Here is a 26,747-nt window from a genome sequence, read left to right as displayed (position 1 = left end):
TATATATGGGTCTTGTTTTTGTATCCATTCAGCCAGTCTGTGTCTTTTGGTTGGAGTGTTTAATCCATTTACATTTAAGGTGATTATAGATATGTATGTTCCTACTACCATTTTCTTAATTGTTTTGGCTTTGTTTTTGTAGGTCTTTTCCTTCTCTTATGTTTCCTGCCTAGAGAAGTTCCTTTAGCATTTGTTGTAAAGCTGGTTTGGTGGTGCTGAATTCTCTTAACTTTTGCTTGTCTGTAAAGATTTTAATTTCTCCATCAAATCTGAATGAGGTCCTTGCTAGGTAGCATAATCTTGGTTGTAGGTTTTTCCCTTTCATCACTTGAAATATTTCCTGCCACTCCCTTCTGGCTTGCACAGTTTCTGCTGAACGATCAGCTGTTAACCTTATGGGAATTCCCTTGTATGTTATTTGTTGCTTTTCCCTTGCTACTTTTAATATTTTTTTCTTTGTATTTAATTTTTGATAGTTTGGTTAATATGTCTCGGCGTGTTTCTCTTTGGGTCTATCCTTTATGTACTCTCTGTGCCTCCTGGACTTGATTGACTATTTCCTTTCCCATCTTAGGGAAGTTTTCGACTATAATCTCTTCAAATATTTCCTCAGACCCTTTCTTTTTCTCTTCTTCTTCTGGGACCCCTATAATTCAAATGTTGGTGCATTTAATGTTGTTCCACATGTCTCTGAGACTGTCCTCAATTCTTTTCATTCTTTTTTCTTTTTTTTCTTTTTTTTCTTTTTTATTTATTTATGACTGTGTTGGGTCTTCGTTTCTGTGCGAGGGCTTTCTCCAGTTGTGGCACGTGGGGGCCACTCTTCATCGCGGTGCGTGGGCCTCTCACTATCACGGCCTCTCTTGTTGCAGAGCACAGGCTCCAGACGCGCAGGCTCAGTAATTGTGGCTCACGGGCCTAGTTGCTCCATGGCATGTGGGATCTTCCCAGACCAGGGCTCGAACCCGTGTCCCCTGCATTGGCAGGCAGACTCTCAACCACTGCGCCACCAGGGAAGTCCCCTCATTCTTTTTTCTTTATTCTGCTCCCTGGCAGTTATTTCCACCATTTTATCCCCCAGCTCACTTATCCATTTTTCTGTTTCAGTTATTCTGCTACTGATTCCTTCTAGAGTATTTTTAATTTTGGATCATCTTTACTATCATTACCCTGAATTTGTTTTCAGGTAGGTTGCCTATTTCATCTTCATTTATTTTGTCTTCTAGGTTTTTACCTTGCTCCTTCGTCTGTAACATATTTTTTGTCATTTCTTTTTTTTTTTTTTATGGGTGGTGCTGTATTCCTGTCTTACTGGTTTTTTGGCCTGAGATATCCAGCCCTGGAGTTTGCAGGCAGTTGGATAGAGTCAGGTCTTGGTACTGAGATGAGGACCTCCAGGAGGCCTCACTCTGATTAATATTTCCTGGGGTCTGAGGTTCTCTGTTAGTCCAGCAGTTTGGATTAGGAGCTCCCACCACAGGAGCTCAGGCCCGACCTCCGGCCTGGGAACCAAGATCTCACAAGCTTCATGGTGTGGTAAAAAAAAAAAAAAGAAAGAAAGAAAGAAGGAAAGAAAGAAAGAAAGAAAGAAAGAAAGAAAGAAAGAAAGAAAGAAAGAAAGAAAGAAAAAAAGGAGCAGTACAATATCAAAGAATAAAGAACAAAGTAAGATAAGAAAGATAAAAAATATATTAGGAAAAATAAACCTATAATTGAAACCACTGGTTGCTGGGGGTTCCTCCTGTGCCCTTAGGTGTCTGTGGTCCCTCACCAGTGCCTAGTAGGTGCCCTAGTTGTCCTCACATTTTTTAAAAGATTTTATTCTGTAGAGTGGTTTTTGGTTCATAGCAAAATTGAGTGGAAGGTAGAGAAAGACAGACAGAGACACAGATGAGCACATTAAATTCTTGTGCTAGGAAAGAGGATAGAATGTAGTGGAGGGGAACCCAAACTGAGTTTTGTACATCCTACTCCCTTGTTCTGGGGGCTCAACAGGCCTGCTGCTTTAGGGTATATCTCTGAGGGTCTAAATTTAGATGCTCTGTGACATAGACACGAGTGTGATCTTGAGAGAGAATCCTACAGGGGCACAGGACGTGAATTGTCCTCCTCCCTTGGGACTAGAGGACACAGGACAGATTAGGGCAGTTTGGAATAGGTTCTCCCCCTTCTCTGAGAGAAAGGTGAGTCTTGGTTATTAGGTTGTGTGTGTACATCAAGTGCTGTGCCTCTTCATCATCATAATTAAAACTTTTTTGTTAAATCTCAAGAGTAAACAACGTTAAAGGGGGGACAAACACATCTTGTTCTGCTCACCTACCACCCTTGAAATTCTGCAGGAAACATGCAGGGAGGAAAACGTGGGGCTTTGGTCTCAAACCCCAGGATAAAGAAAAAAATCCCCTGGTCTGCTGGGCTTCTCCAGAGAGAAAGCTTTATTTGCTGAAAGAGGCCAGTTGCTTCCTCTGCTCCATTCATCCAGGCCACAGCCCAGACTCAGCAGCCGACCTGGGCAGAGCTTAGGGTTGAATGGGGCAGCCCATCTCTTGCCTACGTGGTCAGGCCACACAGCTGCTCCCAGGCCCAGCTGAACTTGTCAGCTCCAGGAGAATCATGAGGGATCCCAAGAACAAGCCAAAGCAAGCAAGCCTGAAGGCCAAGCCTTCCTGTACCACAGCCACATGGAGGGATGTCACCCCCAAGGACCACCCATCCTTTCACTGTTTGCAGACACTGAAACCACCACTCCTGGCACTGTGCCAAAAGTAGCAGCATGCCTGCAGGGGAGACAGACTGTTGTTAACCTGGGGACCACTGGTGGGGGTCCCAAGGGTCCTTAAGGGTACACATGTAAGGTGTGTGTGCTATTTTATAGGGACAAGGTCTAGAGTTTTCATCAAATTTTCAAAGCCAGGGGAAGTCCTTGCTCAGAAAAGGTTAAGAATCACTATGTTATGACTCATTTATTTTGTAACTGGAAGTTTGCACCTCTGAATTTCCCTCACCTATTAGAAAAAAAAAAGAATTACTATGTTAGAGGCCAGTACTACTTAGAGCTGCCCTGCTGAGGGTCTCACAAAAAGTCTATTGAATAACATTAACTCAACAAATAGCTGAATTGTTCTCCACGCCTGGCTTAGTGCCAAGGGCTGGAAACGCAACAGTGAGCAAGACCAGATGCTATCTGTGCGTCACTGAGGAGCATAGATATAAATAAAATAATCACACAAATGCGTGTCCAATCTCAAATCAAGCGTTGCTCTGAAGGAATGGAACCTGGTTCTATGACAGATATAGCAGTGGATGAATGGTTTTTTGGTTTTGTATATTTTTTAAATTTTTGGATGGGTAATATATCTATATTCAAAAATTAAAAAGGATTATAAGCAAAAATCCAGCCCCCCCACACACTTACCTTTATCCCCTAGCCACTCCCTGGAAGCCTTGCATGTTTTACAGACTGATGAGTAGACCTCCTGCTGTTAGACCAGGGGGAGAAGAAAAAGCTTACCTGAGAATATGAAGCTTGCAATGAAATTTGAAGCATGAATATGAGTTAACTGAATGAAGAGGCCTGGAAGGGGATAGGGGAAGCACAGAGGCAACAGCTCGTGCAAAGGCCCTGTGGAAGAAGACAGCATGATGTATTAGAAGAACTAAAAGAAGGCCTGTGTGGTTGGAGTGCAGGAAGCAAAGGGAGGAGAGGTCCAGGATGCTACTGGGTGAGGAGGATGCATTCTTGTAGCCTGCTTAGCACCATGGGCTTTAACCTAAGAGCACTGGGAAGCCACTGAATGATGAGGAGAGATAATCTTCCATCATACTTGTATTTTGAAAGTATCACCCTGGCTATAGTATGGAGAATGGATTGGAGGGAAAGCAGTTAATGGGCTTTTATTTAGCTCAGGTGAGAAATGGTGTGGCTTGGTGGTGGTGATGTATTTATATATTTTGCAAGGAATGTATTGGTATACAAAGTTCTTGCTTCTAAAAAATGTTAACAAAACGTTTGTTTCAATTTTCTCAACCAAGTGGAAGAAAAATCCATAACCAGAGTTTACTCAGAATGTAGTTAACACCTGGCTATATTTTGCCCAAGCATGTAGCCACACTGAAGGATAATTTAGCATCCTGTTGATGGACAATGGGCTGAAGTCTCACTGAATCCTGCTAGAAGTTATCTGGTCCAGCCTCCCACTGAGCGCCCCAAAGCCACCTCCCCTCTGCAGGAGCCCTCTAGTGGCAGGAGGTTGTTACTATGGTTACAAAGTCATAACAGAAGGACCCTATGGGTGATGTTCACTAATCAGGGAACAGATGATTCAAACACCTGATGGCTGTAGTTGCTGTGGTGTTTGCACACTGAATTTTCCTTCTCTTCTCCTGATCCCCCAGAATGGCTTGTTCTGAGGAGCAAGGAGGTGTCCCCTGTGGCTTCTTCCGCCAGAATTCTGGCAACTCCATGTCTTTGGACTTTGAGCCGGACGCAGAGTACCAGTTTGTGGAGCAGCTGGAAGAGCGCTACAGATGTGCCTTCTGCCGCTCAGTGCTTCACAACCCCCACCAGACGGGCTGTGGGCACCGCTTCTGCCAGCACTGCATCCTGTCCCTGAGGTGAGCGCTCAGGTCCTGCGCTCCGGCCAGAAGCGGACAGGGCTGTTCCTGGGATCTACGTGTCATCTGTGGCCGCTCAACTGTAATCGTGGTCTCGGGAATTGCTGTGTTTGGCCACAGAACCACGAATATGAGGACGGGCTCTCCCAGCGCCCTTCTCTGAGAGCCTGAGAAGTAATCTTCATTTTTTTCCGTCTTATTGATAGTCACCTTTCCTGAAAATTCAGACCACACCTGTTTTGCACACGAAGGCAAACCTCAGTGCACAGTCCATGTGAGGAAGGACCTGTATCTCATGGGGGTCTTTCCTGTAGGCGCCCTGACCTTTCCTTACGTTGAGGCAGAGGTGGTGTCGCATCTGGAAGGTTCCTTGCCGCCATGGATACTCTGTCGACTCCCCGGCAGCTGGGTTGTGCCATTTTGAGGTGGAGACCAGGAGAGACATGGAAGCAGGCTTTGGGGGTTTATACAGGGACGCCACAGAAGTTGTACCCTCCCAAGCTTGGAAAGGGGGTTATTACAGCACCTTCTCATTCATTCCTGGGTTCATTCATTCAGCACCTGTGTGTTCCAGACACCTTGCTAAACCAAGCTCTAGTGCACAGAAGTGAAGAGCTGGAGGTCCAGTGTGACACAGGACCCTCTAGAATCTTCTGTTCTAGTGAAGGTGCAAGTTGGGGTACAGTGTGATAGCATAGGACTGCCGAGGGAACGTTGGCAGAGGACATTTGACTCTGTCTGCGGGACTCCCTCTTTGACTCACGTCCTGGAGGATGAATGGGAGTTTCTCAGGCAGACTGAGGAGGTGCTGAAGTTGGGGTACTGGGGGGCCCCTTCTGGGAGGAGGGAACAGCATGAATAAAGACAGGGCCTGGCCTGCTCAGGGGGAACTTCAAGGGGTCAGGCATGGCTGAAGCGCTGGGGCTGCTCTTGGATGGTCTGTTGAGGTCAACCCTTAATTCTGGCTTCATTTTGATTTTTCTTTCCAGAGAATTAAACGCAGTCCCACTCTGCCCTGTAGATAAGGAGGTGATCAAATCTCAGGAGGTAAGATAATCATGCTTTGGGTTAGCAGTTCTCTGGGTGATGGAGCAGCCAGTGTCCTGGGTTGAACTGGACAGAGAAGTTGGAGCAGGAGAGCGGGAGGGGGAGCTTCCTTGGAGTCCATATTCCTCTACTGTGGGGTAAGGTGGGACCCCCCCCCCACCCCTCTTTGAGAGAGGCTAGTTTGAGTCCTTACTGACCCCCCCAGGATTCTTCTCCCACTTCTTCTTTACCCTCTTCCTGTACTAGCTCCAGTTACCGTGAGTCACTTGCAGAAATGAAACACCCTGCTTCCTGGAATCACTTTCTCAACTGTTTAGTCTCTAAAACTTTCTTTTATTATTATTATGTCTAACAATAGCTTTATTGAGATACAATGCATTTGCCATAAAATTTGCCTTTAAAGTGTACATGTTTCTGGGGTGTGTGCCTAGGAGTGGAATGACTGGGTCTCATGGTAGCTCTATGTTTAACATTCTGAGGCACTGCCAGGCTAGTTTCCAAAGCAGCTGCACCATTTTACATTCTTACCAGCAAGGTATGAGAGTTCTAACTTCTTCACATCCTTACCAAAATACGTTGTGGTCCATCTTTTTGATTATAGTCTTCCTAGTTGGTATGAAGAGGTATGTTGTGGTTTTGATTCTCTAATGATTAATGACGCTGAGCATTTTTTCATGTGCTTGGCCATTTGGATATCTTCTTTGTAGAGATTCCTATTCAAATCTTTTGCCGATTTTTTAAGTGAATTGCTTGTCTTTTTAGTCAAATGTTCATGCTCCTTCTCTCTGCTCTTATGATAACGTTTTCCAAATGCTTAGCTGTACTTGTGTCTGCCTCACCCACTAGGCCAGGGGTTGGCATACTACAACATGGGATTTGTTGGGATAAATCCAGCCTACCACCTGTTTCTGTATGGCCTGTGAGCTAAGAATGGTTTTTATATTTTTAAATCACTGAAAAAACTCAAAAGAAGGGTACACAGGAACTCTGTACTATTTTTACAACTTCTTGTGAGTCTTTATTTCAAAACAAAAATTTATTTTATGAATCAAAAGAAGGATAATGTTTTGTGACATGTGAAAATTATATGAAATTCACAATTCAGTGTCCATAAATAACGTTTTATTGGAACACAGGCATGCCTGTTCATTTAAGTATCATGTACAGTAGGGTTGAATAGTTGCAACAGAGAACATTGCAACGTGGTTGGCAAAGCTGAAAATATTTACTCTCTGACCCTTTACAGAGAAAGTTTGCCAACCCCTGGCTTGTGCTGAAAAGTAAGTCAGCACAGCTTCAGTGACACCACCTGATGACTAATGCAAACGTTCACCCTGGGACAGGAAGCTGAAAGCATCACCCTCATCCACAGCCCCACCTCTTGACCTTTGAGCATGGGGGGTCAAGTTCACCACGAGATTCTCCTAGCTTCAGCCTACTGCACTAAGCATTAAATTACCTGGCTTGTGTGTTTGGTGGCCTGTCAGATGTATCTGAGACAGCCTTTTCTTTCATGGTGGTGAATCTGGTATTTCCATTCCAACCACTGACTGGAAGTTTCCACCCAACGTTTGAGATGTACTTGAAGACCAAATTAATAATAGCTTCCTTCACGTTGCTCTAAAGCTTTGGAGTGTGTGAGACCTACTATGTTTATCTTTTAGGTGTTTAAAGACAATTGCTGCAAAAGAGAAGTCCTCAATTTATATGTATTTTGCAAAAATGCTCCTGGATGTAATGCCAAGATTATTCTGGGAAGATACCAGGTTGGTATTACTGGTGAACAATATTTGCCTTTGCTATTTTTCCAGTGACATGTACTGAACATTTTTATGTGACAGTTACTGGGCTAAGCACGGTATGGAGATTCATTAGGTTGCCCTCAGAGAATTCTTGTCTAGCGGTACACTTGGCTACAGTGCAGCACACCGAGGGCTAAGGTGTGAAATTAATCTCACGTGAAGAGATTCATTTTGTATGGAACACATGGAGGACATACCATGTGTGCTAGACCTTAACTTGTGGGTTAGGGCTATTGATCCAAAAGAGAAGATGTGAGACATGCTGGGCAAAAGAAATGGTCAAGCAAGGACACGTCATTTTTGGAAAACTGTGAAGGATTTGGGATTCCTAGGATGGGAGCCAGGGCATGACTGCAGAAAGACACAATTGTAAGGGTCCCTGCCTGGAAGCATTTGCAGGTGCTGGGGTGGGTGTTTCCTAGCTGCTGTGGGCCCTGCTGTCTTAGAGGTTGTGATCTAAGGCAGATGACACAGACCAGAACAGAGCTAGAATGTAGTGTAAAGGTGAAGCATTGGTATGAGATGCAAACAAACGAGGTGTAGGGGAGGTGAAGGGTCGTCGAGTTCCTTTCAGATGAAGCTGTCCTACCTTGCTCTTGCATCCAGCGGTGGAAGGTTGTTAAATAGGAAGCAGGAAATGTGGCTCTGCCACAGGAAGCCCATGTCAGGTTCAATCACACTATGAATGAATATGAGGCAGGCATCTCTAGCTTCCAGGGGATTGCTAGGAGGATGCTACAAGTTTCCCTTCCCAGCCACACGTTTTGGAATGTATTTCAGGTGATTCAATCTTTTCCCCATCATGCCTCTAAACCCCTAGGCACTGAGCTCATAAATGTGTAAATGATTTCCTTGTTAACCCAAGAATTTCTTTGGAAGTTCACAGAAGGTTTTTGTGTTTTCCTAAGACAGTCCCTCGCCACTTGTTTTGATAGTCAGGTCCTAGAGCAAGCAGGGCCTCTTTACCAACTTTGTTGTCACTAAGCCTGTACAGGAAATGAGGCTCATTGATCAGCTCTAGTGACCAGATCCTCAGCTTCTGGAGAACAGTGGCTGGTTTATTTTCACCTGTTTCTTTTGTATTTCCTCTCATTCCCTGTTCTCCTTCACCTTGCGAGTAAGGTGTAGGATCTCACAGGTAGCAGAGTCTTGATGAATGTTGACGGTTTTGGTGAGAGCTCAGGGGTAGCATCCATGGATTTTGGAGAAGAGGTAGATGTCAGTTGTCACTGTCTCTCATTACTAGAGGCAAAGGAGAATAGCTATAATATTTATTTACCTCCTATAGAAAAACTGTGTGCTCTCTTAAGCGGTCAGCAAACTGTTTCTGTCAGGAGCCAGATAGTAAATACTTTAAGCTTTGCCGGCCGTACAGTGTCTGTCACAGCTACCTGACTCTCCCATCTCAGAGGGAAAGCAGTCATAGCCAATATGTGAGACATAGGTTTGGCTGTTCTCCATAAAACTTTATTTACAGAAACAGGTAGCAGGCCAGATTTGGCCCAAGGGCCGTAGCTTGCCAACCCCGTTTTAAAGGATCTTGTGGTGGGGAACAAACTCCTTAGGATTTTGATACCTTGTCAGCACCACAGTAACTTGCAGTGTTATCCACAGGTTTTGTTAAGACATGCCTGCTTTTAAAAATCTGTAACATGAAGGACACTGTCGAGTCATCATTCTCTAATATTCTGGTCAAGAACATTTCCTGACTTGACAAGGCTGACCCATCCCAGCTTCTCCTGGGCCTGTGATCCTGTATTCCTCTATCCTTTTCTTTACGGCTTCTGGAACAGTTTCCTCTCCCTCCCTTTCTTTCCTTTAGTCCTTCCCCTTCCTTCACTTACTTAGGAGGTAGCCTTCTCTTCTTCCTTCTTTGCCCTCTGTTCCGGCTTTTACCATCTGCTGTGCAGAGATTAGTACTTGGTGCTGGAGGTGGGGATGGAGGGTGCACAAAAGAAATGTCCTTGAGGAGCTGGTAAATTAATTGGCAAGCCTAAGAAAAATATTCAAGAGCTAACCTGAGAATATGAGCAGGTTAATAGGTAATCAAAGATAAACCCGGCATGCTTTCTTCATCACACATCTTCCCCCGTCCTCCAAACAAGGCTGGCTGTCACAGCCTCCGTGCAAGCAGCCTTCTCCATGCCCTGTGCTCAGCAGAGGCAGCGGGTGGCCTCCGCAGAGAGCCTGTGACAGAGGCTGTGCCCCCTGCCCACCACCCTCGCAGTCCTTCCTCCTGCTGCCCCAGGGTCCTCCCTCCCTCCCTCACTAGCCCTTGCAGCAGGCTCTCCCTGCCACTGCCCTGCTCAGTGGGTCCCCACTGGCTTGTTGTTATCTGTCGCAGGACCACCTTCAGCACTGCTTATTCCAAGCTGTGCAGTGCTCTAATGAGAATTGTCGGGAGCCAGTCCTTCGCAAAGATCTGAAAGAGCATTTGAGCGCAGACTGTCCGTTTCGAGAGGAAAAATGCCTTTATTGCAAAGAGGATGTGGTAGTCATCAATCTACAGGTAAAAAAAAAAAAAGAATCATCTTTATGGGACTAAATTCTGAGTGGTCACAGTGAATCAGATGGGATACCAGAAGCACTTTTCTGGATTTATTTTTATGCAGAAAGAGGTCTAAAGAATAACTTTATCTGAGGGTTCTATAAAAAGCTAAAAACCTTCTTGGTAGGACTCTATTCATGTATCATTGGCAAAAATGTTGTTTGAGCACCTGCTGAGTGTGAGTGGTCCAGGAGTGACACTAGGCGCTGGGTCCCAAGGAGGTGACCACACTGTCTGTCCTCAGGATGCTCTGACCTAATTGGAGAGGCAGGATGCCGGCATAAGACGAGAGCATGGGGTACCCTTTACATGTGCCAAAGGAGCCAAGCCGGTGACTCCCATAGTCTGTCCTCTGTCAGCCCCATGTCCTCTGACCTTCTTTAAAAGAATTGGAAAATTGAACTGAATTGAATTCATTTATACCAAGAAAGCAGCCATCTAGAACCCTTTTTGGAACTAGGCCATACCTTCCTACAGAGGGTAAGCCACATAGCATAGATACCCAAAGGGACATATGTATACACACTCTGAGGCCATACAGGGAGCCTTTGGAAGCAAGGCTGGCTTTATTTCAGCACACTTTTTCTGTTTCAGAATCATGAGGAAAACTTGTGTCCTGAGTACCCAGTATCTTGTCCCAACAAGTGTTTGCAGATTATTCCAAGAACTGAGGTAACTGTAAATAATTCTCTTAGTAGATTTTATGTAAGATAAAGTTTCAGTAATCATTGTGGTGTGTGTTTGATAAAATCCCATAAGCAGGGGCCCAAGGCTTAAATTATCCTCATGATAACCGTGGTTCTGTCTTCCCTCCCCTTCTCCCTGAGAATTCTTCTCTGTTTTCATCTTAGCTCTCCTTCCCCCAGGCTTCAGCATGGTGTTTCCTCCCTTCTTCCCAAGCCACCCTTGGCTCCCTGCTTGCTGCAGTTACACCAGGTAGCCGGAGAGTCGGGGATGCATTTCTCTAGCATGAGGCTGTCTGTTTTGTAGGTGGATGAACACCTTGCTGTGTGTCCTGAAGCTGAACAAGACTGTCCTTTCAAGCACTATGGCTGTACTGTAAAGGTATGGAATAATTGTTTCTGTCTACCTTCTACTGTATAATTCATTTGTTGAGTTCATTTTATTCGATTCCATTCAAGATGCAGAAGGGCATTCACTTCTGAGAAACTTTAAGACTGGCAGTTGTAACTAGTGGTTACCAGTAGGGTGAGGCAAGATGGTGGTAGGGAATTAACAGGTACAAACTACTATGTATAAAATAAATAAGCTACAAGTATATATAATACAACACAGGGAATATAGCCAATATTTTATAATAACTATAAATGGAATAGAAAAAAAAAAGACTTGTATACAATACGTAATACATAATACTAATACTTGTATTGTATTAGTCAGGGTTCTCCAGAGAAACAGAACAAATAATTTATATATACCTAAAATTTATAATACCTAATACCAACTTTTTTGAGGTTTGGTTATATCTATGAAAATAAAATGTGACCCTCACATTGACCTTGCAATCCTACTGCTAGAAATTTATTTCACAGATATCCTTTCATAAGTATGCAATGATTACACACATATACAAACACACATGCACACAAAGATATTTACAATACTCCTCCCTTGTCCATGGGGGTAGATTCCAAGATCCTCCACGGATGCCTGAAACCATGGTTAGTACCAAACCCTATATATACTATGTTTTTCTTTCCTATACGTACATACCTATGATAAAGTTCAATGTACAAATTAGGCACAGTAAGAGCATATCTGAATTGCCAGCATCATTTGGGGCCGTTATTGAGTAAGTAAGGGTTACTTGACGACAGCACTGCGATACTGCAACAGTTTATCTGATAACCAAGATGGCTAAGTGACTAATGGGTGGGTAGTATGTACGGCCTGGATACCTGGACTATGGGATGACTCACCTCTGGGGCAGGACGGAGCAGGAAGGCACAAGATTTCACTACGCTACTCAGAACAGTTCACAATTGAAAGTATGAATTGTTTATTTCCGAAATTTTCTATTTAATATTTTTGGACCATGGTTGACTATGGGTAACTGAAACCACAGAAATTGAAATGGTGGCTAAATGGGGACTACTGTATTTAGCCAAAAAAAAAAAAAAAAAAAATCCAAAAACCCACAAAAAATGAAAAACAACCTATAAGTCCATCTCTGAAGTACTGAGTATATAATTATATATATATATATATATATATATATATATATATATATATATATATATATATTTTCATATTTTGGCATACTATGCATCTGATAAAAAGAATGAGGTATATATTTTAAAAATTACATACAGTATGATCTCACTGTGTATATATCTTCACTGACTCTGGTAGTGAGACTAGGGAATTGGGTGTGGAGACAGAGAGAAGGGGGCTTTTATTTTTATTCTACATCTTGCTATATTGTTTGAGATGAGCATATATTTCTCTTATTTTAAAAAACTCTTATGAGAAAGCTTTTTTAAAAAATCAGCTAAGAGTCCATAAATGTGTCACATAGCAAACCAGTGATTATCTTGGCTGCAGAAAGGATAGGGTTTACTTTCCTTGTGCACAAAATACAGAATTGCTTTCCGGCTCTAAAAGGAATCTCCTTTTTTAAAAAATTTTATTTAAAATATTTATTTATTTACTTATTTATTGACTGCTTTGGGTCTTCGTTTCTGCACGCGGGCTTTCTCTAGTTGCGGCGAGGGGGGGCTACTCTTCGTTGCATTGCGCAGGCTTCTCATTGCGGTGGCTTCTCTTGTTGTGGAGCACAGGCTCTAGGTGTGCGGGCTTCAGTAGTTGTGGCTCACGGGCCTAGTTGCTCCGCGGCATGTGGGATCTTCCTGGACCAGGGATTGAACCTGTGTCCCCTGCATTGGCAGGCGGATTCTTAACCACTGCGCCACCAGGGAAGTCCCTAAAAGGAATCTTCTTTACAGTTAGGCCCAAACTTCCATTTGGATTGTATTCTAGGACTTACCTTAGTACTGGAGCTGGGGATGGCTGGGGGAGTTTTTCTCTGGAGGAGGGGCCAACCCTAAACTCAAGGGAAATTGATGATGAATGTTTGCTTAGAGTCTATGGGCCACCCATACCATTTGCTTTTACTAGTAATGCAGGCAGTCTGCTATGGAATTTTAATGATAAAGGAAGAAGTTTGCATTTCTTCTTGCAAACATATAATTTGACTTTGAAGGCAACACATTTGCATGGGCTGAAATTACAATTAGGTTGCATACCTTCTGCCCAATAGCAGGACAGTGATAGAAGGCGGTAGAGAAGTGTGCTTGGTAGGAGGGAGAACTAACTGAGGCTTAAAACTGATCTGGGAGATAACCCACCAAGGAGGTAAGTTTTATATGGGAATAGTTGAGAGGTGGTAATAACTACACTTAACCCTCAGTCATATACTACCAGGGCAAGGAAGGAAATCAGTGCTGAGAATTTTGATAGTGGCCTGACTCTCTGTAAGTGTCTCATGGGTACTGTAGAATCCTAAAGCTGGAAAAGGGACCTGGGAGGGGTCATTCTCCCTGCAACCCACCTTGAGACAAGTAAGCAAAGTTGTTAAAGTTCTGCTTTAGCAGAATATCCCACCACCACCCTCATTTTGGGAGCCTTTCAACAACGTGACTTATTTTTTTCTTCATATTAAAGGATAAACGAGGAAACCTGCAGGAGCATGAGCATTTAGCCTTACGGGACCACATGCTTCTGGTTTTAGAAAAGAACTTCCGATTAGAAGAACAGGTAAATATTCAAGGGTTCAAGTATAAAGGGAGGCAACAGAATCGCTGGGATTTGTACTTGTTGGTATTTTTATATTCCCCTCTGATTCAGTATAAGTCAACTGAAGGTAGATGTTTTTCTACTAAGTGGCCAGACAGACTCACAGGCTTGTAGCACATTAAACTGGAAAGTGCCTTTGAGATCTTTGGGTTCAGCCCCCCCAACCAACAGATGAAGTAACTAAGCTCAAAGAAATTTTGATGTGTTTGTGATATTAAGGGGCAGAATTCAATCTCAAACCCATGTCCCTGATTCTCAGTCTAGTGCTCCCCGTGTTACACCACACTGCCTCTCTGCAGCCTATCCACACACCTTGTGGTTATTACGTGGCACCTAGTAGGAACCTAGTAGATATTTGGCATTTTTAAATGAAATCAGTATTACCATGAAACAACATTTGACTATCTGTTCTAGGCACCGTGGGTTTTATATACTTTGTAATAAGTCTTAACTTATTAACTTTGCAACCTACTCATACGTGCATATTTATTTCACTGCAATCAATGCATACGTACATATTTATTTCACTGGGTTGTGATTATCAAGTGAAATTATGTGTGCAAATGCCAGCCGTAGTCCCTGGAATATTCATAGTGGACCTCAATAAATGCTGATTCTATTGAGTAATTATTCTAAAAGTTCATTATTTTGTTAGGGCATCTCAGAGGATCAGACTTTTCAAGCCCAGGTAGGGAAGAAAACCATCCAGCTGCAGAGAGGGAGCTGAATTTTACGGCTGCAGATTATTTTATGGTGTCTGATTCCATATTAAAGCAGGTGTGTGAGTTTCAGGGTCAGATCGTGGAGAAAATTAGAAAGACTGATTAAACTGTAACTTTGGTGGAAGGCATGCTGCCTAGGAGCCATTCCCAAGTTCTTTCTGTCAGAGTTGCCTCATTCGTCTATCCACTGATCCAACAAACACGTGCCATATGTCAGGTACAATGCTAGTTGCTAGGGACACTGAGTCAAGGAAGACACAGCACGTACCCTTGAAGAGCTCACAAAAATGTAAACAGATAAGATGCTGTGCCTTGTGGGACGTGCAATGGGGGTGCCCTGTGTTGGGGTACAGAGGCTGCAGCAGTTTGCTCTGTGGGAGTTGCAGAAGGCTTTTCAAGGTAACACATCCGAGCTGCATCATCTTGAAGGAAGAGAATGTCTGTCAGTTAAAATGTTGTGGAAAGAGGATATTCCAGAAGGGGAAAGTTTATGCCAAGGCAGAGAGGCATGAGAGAGGCTGATGGTCCAAGGAAATGGGGTTTGGGGGTAGAGAGACATCCAGGTGTGAGACAGGGAAAGGCTGAAGGCTGGTGTGTTGGGTCCAGACTGCACTGGCCTTCCATGTAAGCTAAGAAGTTTCAAATACTTTACATTCAGTGATTTTTTAATTTATTCATATTCTGCTCTATTTCAGAAAGGATTTAAGGGCCAAAGTTTGAACTAATGTTTGCCAGTAATAAGGATCTAAAAGACGTTTTTAAATAAGAAGATACTTGGCCAGCTAATTGTTTGGCTTTAAAAATAAGACAGCTGGTGGTAGCATGGAAGATGGATAGAAGGAGAGAAGAGAATGAGGACAGAGGGACCAGGCAGAAAGATGCTGCAGTAAACTAGACAGTGTGGCAATAGAGCCTGGCAATTGATGAGTGAGGGTCCTGGAGCCAGAAAGGCCTGGGTTCGAGACCTGGCTCTGCACATAGGAGTTCGGGCAAGCTACTTAACCTCTGTCTTCCACAATTTTCTCATTTGTAAAATGGGGTCGTAGTGAGGGTCAAATTATATAATGTGTGCTCTTAGCACAGTGCCTGGCTCACAATAAGCAGTTCAGTATTAGGGGAAGCGATACTGGAGGTGGTAGTGGGTGGTGGTGATGCCGAAGGTGAAGGCTTGACCGAGGCTGTGCCAGTGGGGATGGAGGGAGGGCATTGAGAGACTTTGGCAGGTTGGAGTCACATGCTGTAGTTAAGGCAGGGAACTTGGTAATGTTATTAACTGACATGGGCACTACACACAGGAGCGGGTTAGACATGAGGGGGGCGGGGCAAGAGGAGACACTGAGTTTGCTTTTGGTCAAGGATGTCTGGTGCACACGTGGGAGTCAGCTCTTGGGGTATAAGTAGAAAATCTGGGGGCCAGAGATCAGATGGTTATTGCAGCCACTTGTGCATTCATTTATAAAACATATGTCAAATGCCCTCTGTGTGCCAGGCGCTGTGCTGGGCTTTGGGGATCAGGAAATAAGTGATATGTAGCCTCAGCAATTTAGTGGAGAAAAACATGACCAAATTAACCAAAAAAAAAGCAATGAGTCATGAAGGTAAGTTATACTTCTAGAGTATGGTCAGAATGTCATGGAACTTAAGAGGTGGCCTAGGTAGGTGGTACTAGTGTGGAAGTATTTCTGGGAGGATATGCCCTTGAGTGAGGCTTAAAAAGTGATCGCTTCTAGGTGAAGGAGGAAGTGACTGAGAGCAGGACCTGAAATAGAAGGTGTATGGTGTGCGAATGGGCATAAGGCTGAAAAGGTGGCCAGGGGCAGATTGTGTAGGGCCCTGTATAGCCTGTAAAAGAAGGCCACTAGAGATGGTTAAATAGGAGGGGTGACCAGCCCAGATTTGTCACTTATTATTCTTCTGGTCACAGTATGGAGTATGATTTGGAGGAAAACAAGGCTAAAGACAGGGGGAGCATTCATTCATTCATTCATCTATTTAACAAATATTTATCAAGCACCTACTGGTGCCAGGCACTAGCCCAGTTGTTGAGGTTCCAGTGGACTGTGGGACTCATGCCAGTCCAGCTCCCATAGAGCTTCTTTTCGGGTATGTGTTTGTTAGGGACAGTGTATGATCTGTTAGGAAGCTATTGTAGCAGCCCAGGTGAGAAATAACGCAGGCTGAAACAAGATGAGATGCAATGAGAAATGGAGGTAAGAGTTGTTTTGTTGTGTGTCAGGAGTTAAAGTTGGCAGGTGTTGCTGATTAAGTGGGTGTAGGGATAAGAGAAGAGTTGTCGAGGATCACGTGAAGGTTTTTGGTTATTTCCCTCAAATTGATTATAAATTCTGAGAGGTGGTGTGTTTTGCCTACCACTTGCTAGCGGTATGCTGGGCAGGTTACTTAAACGCTCTACCTGTTTCCTTATCTGTAAAGTGAGACTGATAGTCATACCCAACTCATAGGGTTCTTTGAGAATTAAAAGAGCTAATGAATATAAGGGTTTGACAGACTCAGCAAATTGCAGCTATTACTATTGATACTGTGCATATAGCATCTAATGTGGTATGGCGGTCAGGACTCTGCAGTTGTTTAATAAGTGCATACTGAATGAAAGAGGAGAACCAGTTCAGCAAATTTAGTCAAGTGGTGTCACTAGCATTAGATGAGCCATCAAAGTGGGTTACATATAGAAAAGGCTGATGAGAAATCTATGGATCTTTCTTTTCTTTTTTTTTTTGGAAGCACCTGCGAACATTTCTTAGAATTATATACTAATCTACCTGTAAATATTTTCTATAAATATATGTGTGTATATTTTTCCTAGAAATACGTAACCTGCAATATTTTCCTAGAACTATAGTTAAATTTTAACTTGTGTGCATGCAGTTCAATGACCTCATTCATATTCCTGTTATTAGATTTCTGACTTATATAAGAGCCTAGAACAAAAAGAAAGTAAAATCCATCAGCTAGCAGAAACCGTAAAGAAATTCGAAAAGGAGTTCAAGCAGTTTGCACAGTTGTTTGGCAAAAATGGAACTTCCCTCTCAAATATACAGGTGAGAGATGGCCTTTCTATTCATAATCAAGATTTAGCCTTCAACTAGCTGTGAGGGTTTTTCTTTTAATTTTTAAATGGAAATAATTTCAAATGTGCAAGAGTAAGATAGTGCAAAGAACACCTGTATAGTCTGCACCCAGATTCACTCATTGTCAGTATTTTGTCCCATTCATCCCCCCTCCTCCCCCCTCCTCCTTGCCCCAAACTCCCCCACCCTATCCCTGTCACCCCCCTGTCCCCCGTGGGTATTCTTTTTGAACCCTTTGAGAGTAAGTTGTCTATCTTATGGCCCTTTACCCCTACATACTTCAGTATGTGTTTCCTAAGAATAAAGGTCCTCTTTTACATAACCCAGTACATTTAGCAATGTTAGTACATGTTTACACTGGTACAGTGCTTTTATATAATTTATGGCAATTAGTGTTGTAATCAGTGTTGGGCTGATATTAGTCACTTGATTTCAGATTCCTTGAGAGCATCTGTAGTCCTGCATTTTGTAGTCAACAAAGTGAAACTATTAATTCCCTTGGGAAGAAAATGCTTTAAACATCACTAGAATATAGCAAAAATTACTTTGTAAATCATGAATGTTAAATAACCATAAACAAATTCCTAAAGAATAATGACATTATTGTGATTATAAAATTTACAGTGGAAAATATTTCAAGATGTGATATGGGCAATCTTTTTGAAATCTGGATTATCCCAGAAAATGTAGGCCATATAATTTCCATATTTGTCAGCATACCATATGGATGTGTGTGTGTAGAAAAAAGGAAATCCATCATATGTTATTATTTCAATTCTGACCTTTTTCTAACACAAAAACCAGTCAAGAGTGAAGGCACTGAGGGTAAGAGTGGAGGAGAAATATAGTTATAGTTTTATTTAGTCCCTTCCATCTAAAGAGAGCAACCAAATGTTCAGGCTTTAGCTCAGGCACTTCTGTACCACCTGTAGTGCTCAGGCCAGAACAGGTGCGCCTTCTTCCAGTGCATTCTCTGCCTTCTAGCAGCATAGGAGTGAATCAGAAGAATAGCATCTAAGAGAAGGAAGTGATAAGGCAAGGAGAGAACAGAAATATAAAGATAGGGTAGAGAACCAAGAGGAGAGACACCAAGGGAGGAGTAAAACTCAGATGAAGAATAGTTCAAAGATTTGAAACAGGAGCAGAGACGCTGTGGAGGGGGAGGAAGGTATTAGGTGATTCATCTCTCTGAGATCCTCATTGAATTTTCTCTTCTGGACTGTGCATTTTTCATTTCATTAATTGATTAATTAAAGGTGAAATGTTTGAGTTGAAAAATATAACCTTAACGAATTACTCAAATTTTTTTGACATGATGATCCACTTTGTACTGAAAGGTTCTTGCCAGTCACATTGACAAGTCCGCTTGGCTAGAAGTTCAGGTGCGTCAGTTATTACAAATGGCTAACCAGCAACAAAGTAAATTTGATCTGAGGCCTTTGGTGGAAGCGATTGATACAGTGAAACAGAAAATCACCCTGCTAGAAACCCATGATCAAAGATTAGGTATGTCTAATGTTTTATACTTATCTGTTGGTGATGCATTATTTCTACACGCGTTCATGAAACAAGCAGACCTGGCCGATGGAGAGTCACAGCTGTCCAGGGTCAACAATGGCTGAATCTGGTATTTGTGAAACAGAACAGCATGAGATTCTGGCCACTCAGGCAAAAATGATGAAGGGCCATGAGCGGGAGCTGGAACAAGCAAGGGGTGGAAATGGGCCAGGAAATTCCAAGAACAGGGAGTGATGGTTTTTTAAGGAGAGTAGACAAAAATGAGAAGGGGAAAGATGTGGTGGGAACATCGTTTTAAGTATAGAAAAGGAGACAGGTTTGGCTGTTTAAAAGCATTCCAGTTAGAAAGCAGTGGGGCTTACCATGCAGATGCCCGCTAGCTCAGTACAGAGTGCGTCTTCTCAACACTTTGGTGAGCCTCAGATCAAGGGGACGCATTTGGGTTTTCTTGGTGCCAATCTCGCCAAGACACGAGAATCACGGAGTTGATATTATTAATAGGAATTGTCCATTGGTGGACATTGAATTCAGTTCATCTTTGGGATGTCAGAATTTTCTTGGTTCTCTTCGGATAACAAAATTCCTCTTTGGGCAAGTTTTAAAGACAACTTTAAGGCCTTCAGAGTCTTTCTTTCTTTGCAGTTGTTTTGGAAGGGGAGACTAACAAACATGATGCCCACATTAATATTCATAAAGCACAGCTGAATAAAAACGAAGAGCGATTTAAGTTGCTAGAAAGTGCCTGCTATAACGGAAAGCTCATCTGGAAGGTGACAGACTACAAGCTGAAGAAAAAGGAGGCGCTGGACGGACACACAGTATCCATCTTCAGCCAGCCCTTCTACACCAGCCGCTGTGGCTACAGGCTCTGCGCTAGAGCGTACCTGAATGGGGACGGGTCCGGGAAGGGGACGCACCTGTCGTTGTACTTTGTGGTGATGCGAGGGGAGTTTGACTCACTGCTGCAGTGGCCATTCAGGCAGAGGGTGACCCTGATGCTTTTGGACCAAAGTGGCAAAAAGAACCACATTATGGAGACCTTCAAGGCTGACCCCAATAGCAGCAGCTTTAAAAGACCCGATGGGGAGATGAACATTGCCTCTGGCTGTCCACGCTTCGTGGCTCATTCCACTTTGGAGAATGCCAAGAACACCTACATTAAAGATGACACCCTGTTCTTGAAAGTGGCTGTGGATTTAACTGACCTGGAGGATCTCTAATCACTGCTTTTGGGGTGATAAAAGGACTCCTTGAATCCAGAACCTTTGGTTAATGTAGTGACTGAATGTAGGCTCGACACACACTTGTGTTTGGCTCTTTGCCCTTAATGTTTGAAGTCATTTTGAGATTTCTCAAGTGCTGTCTTCTTTTTACATTTTATTCTGTCCCAGTTTGAAACTGACAATACTTAGAATATCTTCTCATTATTTATATTTTTATATCTCTTGAAAGATGTTAATTTTCTTAAAGGTAAGGTCTGGGGCATACCTCTTTTACTGGTGCTTACTGTGGGGTCTCAGGGTGGGCCCTCTATAATATTAAATGTCATTGAGGACACAGAGGTAGAATTTCCAGTTGAAAATGCTTTGGTATTTTATATTTGACCTTCTGATTCTAGACCTGACCGTAAGCCTGCAAAAACTATCTTTCAGGGTAGGCTATTCCAGTTAGGTAGATGGGTAATGTACTTCAATCTGCCCAGTTTGGACCAGACTTTTTCTGGTTATATACTGTATTTGTGGAAATTACTACACCTTTAATATTTTCATGAAGTTTACTAGTAGTCAGCAAGCACAGTTTTGCAAGGATGCATAAGAAGTGGTGAATAGAGTAAGCATTTTCATTCTCCCTGTTGAAGTAAAGCAGAAAGCATGGCATAGTTTATATATAAGGAGATACAGCCATCCAGCTAAAGTTCAGATTTTATTAGGTTCAAGCACGTGAAAAAACCGTTTTCAAACAAAATGATCAAATATTATCAGTTTCGTAAGATTCAACTTAATAAATAATATATATGTACATGTATACAAATAGTTTAAAGGTATTTTGGTAAGAATAGTAAATTAATATGAGGATGGGCAGAATTTAGTATATGATGGAGAAAATGTCAAAAATGGATAAGAGGAATTTAAAACCTAGGGAGAACACCATTACAATTTCTTATGGGTGTTAGTACTCCCATCTGAAATTGATAGCTAAAAGCAGTATCTCCTTTTTGAGAGGAATTTTGAATTCATAAATTGATATGAAAATGGGCACTTATGTAAACTTGTGATGTTTCCTGTCGAAGTCCTGAGTACTTTGTGAAGAACAGAAATGATCGTGTTCTTCTACATCTATCTGTATGGGTCTGAGAGTGTAAATACGAGTCTACCTGAGTCCTTCTGACTCTTGATAAGCCTGAGCTTAACAAGAAACTACCCAGTTTTCCTGAGCCCTAACTCTTGTTATGCCACTGAGCATGGCCGACACTCAGCTGGCTCCCTTGAGCGTGCAAGGGCAAGCTGCTCACTCAGGTGATGACCACACACCTTAAAACTCTTGATCAGTTGACCTCACAGAAGCACATGATTTATACCAGTGGCTTCTGGAATAACTGGAACTTTCTTCATCTCTCCTGTGAAATTTCCAAGATACCAAAGACTCATACTGCACAAATCTTCCCAAAGGGTTAAATTCAAAGACCTAAGTTCACAATAGAAATCTGCTAAAGAACTACCCTGAATCTGCTGGTGAACTGAGGTACAGCTGACGGTCAGCACATTCCCTCAGACAAACTCAGGAAGTGTTTCTCTAGACCTCACAGCTAGACACAGGTGGCGCTGTGTGCTTGTTTTCAATGTTTCTCATCAAGTCCAAAGTCATCGTTGTGTTCCTGAGGAACAGATCACACTGTTGTAACTAGTTTTAAGTCTTTGATGTGAAAAACATTTTAAGAAGTGAATTTATCAAAATACAGATTTTGTGTTTTAACCAACTTCTCTACATAAAAAATGTTAAGTCACGGCATTGTTTGCTTATGAGTTCAGAGTCCCTTCATCATTGAAACAGTGAACACAGAACAAGGTATTCTAAAATAAAAAGCACTTCTTTCTCACAAAATAAGAGTTGTGAATTTTGTTTTAAGGAAGTCGAGCCATGGAAACTTATTGTTCCTTTTTTATGATCTGAACAGTTATTTTTATTCTGTATCTGTAAGATTTAAATTTTTATTTCCATTTTGGTCTGATTTCAGTTCCTGATGAAAACAATACACTAGGCATAAAAGGGGAGTCAACAACCTTGAGAAAGGTATGTGCAGGATTCAGATAGGGTGGGGAGGTGGGGTACATACTAATGCACCTTAACAGATCTGAATTCTAACCTCTGGTCTCCAGATGTGATGATTTCAGAGAAACAAGAAATAGTCACAGGGTCAATTCCCAGTGCCAGTCTCGAGTGCACACAAATGGGACACAGAGCCACGAACCCTTTGTGAGGGCCCTTGGACAATCAGTCCACACTGCAACTACCTCTTTTCTCTTGAAAGTGGTTGCAGACATCGGTCTTAATCTTACATAAGAATTCTGGGCTGGAGATAAAGCTTTGATGGATGCACAGTAGAGGACCCAGGTGGTGAAATTCCCCGGGAACACCACACTTTAGGGAGGAGGAAGAGGAATCTGCAAAGCATTTGGAGAAGAGGTCAGGGGTTAGAGAAGTACCAAGGGAGGTGGGAAGGGAACTGAATGTCAGCAGGGCCAAATGCCACCCTGAGAATAGCAGTCGCTCCCAGGGCACCACCCCCAGCACTCTTGAACTCATTATCTCCCCCATGATGCTCCCTCCTTGGTCTGTATCTTTGACCCTGGCCTTTGCCTTAAGCTGCAGACTCCTATATCCAAGTACCTGCTGAACATCTAAGCATGGAAGTCCCACAGGCACTTTCAAGTACACTTCACCAAAACTGAACTGGAGATCTTCCCAGTCTCCCCACCACTGCCAACCTGTGACTCCTCCCGTTTACACTACCTCAGTTAGTGACATCAGCATCCAGGCCAGAGTCTGGACACTATGAATCCCCCCTCACTTTCCCCATCCAGTCACCCACCCAGTATGCCAACTGGACCTCCAAATAATTTTTTAAAACTATTACTACTCTTATCCCTGCTGCCTACTACTGCCCTATTTGCTGGCCTACAGTTTTTGCTTCGCAACTATTCTCCCTATTTTCTTCTTTTGCCTCTTTCAGATCCAACCTCACACTGATACCCAGTAATGTCTAAAATGAAAATCTGAGGCTGACTCTCCACCTCACCCCACCCACTGTGGCTCCATCACCCACAGGACAAAGCCCAGCCTCCTTGGCGTGGTGGGCAAGGCCCTGCATGCCTGCTTCTGCCTCTCTAGCCTCACCTCCTGACAATCCTACTTGGCTTTTAGCAATAGCATTCTAAGCCATTCTGACATTAGTGCTTGTGGTACATTTTTACCTAGAATGCTCTTCTCTACCCTCACCTCCTCCTTTGCCTGGTGAATTGTTGCCCTTTAAGATTCTGCTTTGGCCTCACCTCCTCCAGGATGCCTTCTCAAACTAGCCCCTGCACTCAACCCCTACCCTCCACTAGGCCAAGAGCCCCTGCTCGGGGCTGTATACTTGCTTGTCTATAACTCAGTTCCTGCACTGTCCTTTTATCCAGAAAACAAATGTTAATTGACTGTATTTTTGTCAGATTTTACGTTAGGTACAAATAGAACAGATACTGTCCTTGTCCTCATAAAACATAATCTGGCGGTCACTACAGCAGTGAACCAAAATGCTCACGTGCACATGTTCCCAGCTGCCTCTGATAGACTTTGCCTCCTAACTTCTTTCTCCTGAGAAACATGTATGTCTCAGACCATTCTGAATGTTTGTGATGCAAAGTAGAAGAATAGGCAAAAAACATTTGAAGGGAGAGCCCTAAGGGCAAAATTTATGAAGGCAAGCTAAACCAATCCACATAAGGATTGGGGAGAATTAAAGAAGAGAGAAAAGAACAGTTCCTATGGGAACTGTTGGCAATTGTGACCTGGAGCCTGTTTGATGCTTTTATTCTTCCAAGAGACCCATGTTAAAGACTAAAATACATGTTTATATTATTTTTGGCTGTTTGAGTTACACTTGCTTGAATACAACTCCACGTGGACATTAGACTCTGGCTCCAGGATTACAAATAAGTATATAACGATATAAGTTGTGATAAATGCCTTGAAGAAAATGACAGACTACAGTGAAAGAGTAACGGTGCCGGGTGGGGAGAACATGTACATACTCTGGGTTGGTGGGGAAGTCTTTATGCTGAGGTCACATGATATTCGGTGCTCATGTGACATGTTTCCTGGATGCCTGGCACTTTTGAACACCCTTATAAAATGTGAGCCATTTCCTGTGAGGAAACTTGCCTCCTTGACCTCCTTTGCAGCACAGGAATGTGGCCCAGGCCCCACCAATCAGGCACAGTCATGCAAAACTTCAACTTGAAAGATAAAGTTGGAAAGATTCAACTTTTTGTTGGAAGAAGATTTGCAAGATGAAGAAGGAAATGTGCCAGACTCTGGCTTCCCAGTGGTGAGTAGACCAGAGGCAGAGCTCCTGGAACCCAGTCCTTATTTCTGTAGGTTGTGTTTATAGAAGCTGCGGGTTTGGTATCAAGTGGCCGCAGCGGTGGATTTTCACTAGTGCCTCTAGTGTGTTTGGGTATCGTACCTGGCTGTGCTCTACCTGCATCTGGCCTCTGGTCTTCCTGGAGCTTCTGTGGGCGACACTATATTAATAAAGCCCCTGTAGCAGCTAGAGTGCATTGTGTTGTTTGTAACTAAGCATGACTAAATCAAGATGAGACCTGAAAGATAAGTGGGCCGTGGGAGGAGCAGGTGGGATGAGAATTCGGGGCAGAGGGCACTGAGGAATAAAAGAATTGGTTTAAGGAACTGAGGATAGGCCAGTGTGGTTGGAGTCCATTAGAAGAGGGGACGGTGGCACTTGATAAGGTTAGAAGAGGAGGCAGGACCCAGAATCTAGTGCTGAAGTCATGCTGAGGAGTTTGTGATTTATGTGAAGTGCAATGAAAGTTGACCTGATGTGGGCAGGCGATTGCATGACCTGACTGACATGTTCTAAAAAACTGCTCTATGTAGCGCATAGATAAGAAGGGGACAAGAGAGGATATGGGGAGAGTATTAAGTTTACACCATCCTGCAGTTGTTCACAGGTCTGTGTCCTTACTAGATCACAAACTCCTCGAAGCCAGAAACCATGTCTAATTCAAAAGATGCTCAGTGTATTAAACTGAATTGTATATGAACACTAATGCACAGAATCTTTGTAACAAATCTGCTAGGCAGGTGTGATGCTCATTTCACAGATGGAAAAAAACTGGTGATTGGAGAGAGCTATGTGTTATGAGGTAGGCACTGTCCTAAGAATTCTACACACCCAATATATATTAACACGCGAGGGCTTCCCTGGTGGCGCAGTGGTTAAGAATCCGCCTGCCAATGCAGGGGACACAGGTTCGAGCCCTGGTCCAGGAAGATCCCACATGCCGCAGAGCAACTAAGCACGCGTGCCACAACTACTGAGCCCATGTGCCACAACTACTGAAGCCTGCACGCCTAGAGCCCATGCTCCGCAACAAGAGAAGCCACCATAATAAGAAGACCATGCATCGCAACGAAGAGTAGCCCACACTCGCCACAACTAGAGAAAGCCCACATGCAGCAACGAAGACCCAATGCAGCCAAAAATAAAAATTAATTAATTTACAAACAAACAAACATGCGAATCCTTGCAGCAATCTTATGGGGTATATGCTATTTTATCCATGTTTACAGAGAGGCAATGGACACAGAGAGGTTATGTAATAAGCTCTAGGTTACGCAGCTAATAAGTGGTAAAGCCAGGATCTGAATCCAGGCAGGCTGGCTTCAGAGGCTCCACTCTTACTATGCAAGACTGCCTCATATGGGTACTGATTAACTCTACATGCTTCTATAAAAATATAATTTAAATGAGTTACTATGTAATAAGAGTAACCACTGGAATAAAGACCAAATGTATAACTTCCAAACCACTAGAGAAAAAAAACTGGAAAAAGAAACTTTATCAAACCAAGCACAGAAAAGAGAAGACAACAACAGGAAGCATGATACATAGAAAAAACAAGTTAGAATTAAACCCAAACCCAAATTTAAACATAAATAAGAATGAGTGAAATTTTACTATTAAAAGAGGAAATATCTCAAATATGGGGGACACACGTATATGCTTTTAAATATTCATCTAAAACAAAGCAGAGCTAACAACTCCTTTACTAGGTATATATTCAGAGACACTCTTGCACAAGTGTACCAGAAAACACATAAAAGAGAGTTTACCGCCAGCACTGTCTACAATAGCGAAAAACTTGGCGGGGGGAACCCCAAACAAACAAGGCACAGCATGGATGTGGAGCAATGGAAACTCTCCCACATTGCTGGTGGAAGGGTAAATTGGTACCAGCTCCACAGAACAATTTGGCAATATCAAATAAAGCTGAATTGTGCAAACCCTTCCACCTTGCAATTCCAT

General features: G+C 43.0%; 1 protein-coding gene across 7 annotated transcripts in view; it reads left to right on the top strand.

Annotated features, from left to right (window-relative positions):
- Positions 1-22,244, top strand: part of TRAF5 (TNF receptor associated factor 5) — a 47,004-nt gene extending 24,760 nt beyond the window's left edge. For 6 of the 7 annotated variants that reach the window (XM_068541479.1, XM_068541482.1, XM_068541480.1 and 3 more), the window contains 10 exons: positions 4,396-4,614; positions 5,604-5,661; positions 7,326-7,427; positions 9,808-9,972; positions 10,606-10,683; positions 11,002-11,076; positions 13,696-13,788; positions 17,468-17,608; positions 18,976-19,144; positions 19,799-22,244. In XM_068541479.1, coding sequence (XP_068397580.1) covers positions 4,397-4,614; positions 5,604-5,661; positions 7,326-7,427; positions 9,808-9,972; positions 10,606-10,683; positions 11,002-11,076; positions 13,696-13,788; positions 17,468-17,608; positions 18,976-19,144; positions 19,799-20,376 — 1,677 coding nt within the window. In that variant the 5' untranslated portion in view covers position 4,396 and the 3' untranslated portion in view covers positions 20,377-22,244. Of the gene's footprint in view, positions 1-1,107; positions 1,187-4,395; positions 4,615-5,603; positions 5,662-7,325; positions 7,428-9,807; positions 9,973-10,605; positions 10,684-11,001; positions 11,077-13,695; positions 13,789-17,467; positions 17,609-18,975; positions 19,145-19,798 lie in introns of all 7 variants that reach the window. The other variant, XM_068541481.1, reaches the window with a different exon arrangement.
- The last annotated feature ends 4,503 nt before the right edge of the window (positions 22,245-26,747 follow it).

The sequence above is a fragment of the Eschrichtius robustus genome, chromosome 3 (genome assembly GCF_028021215.1).
Source record: "Eschrichtius robustus isolate mEscRob2 chromosome 3, mEscRob2.pri, whole genome shotgun sequence".
In the NCBI taxonomy this organism is placed as follows: domain Eukaryota; kingdom Metazoa; phylum Chordata; class Mammalia; order Artiodactyla; family Eschrichtiidae; genus Eschrichtius; species Eschrichtius robustus.
Note: the sequence above shows the minus strand (reverse complement) of the source record. Positions and strands in the feature narration are given on the sequence as shown.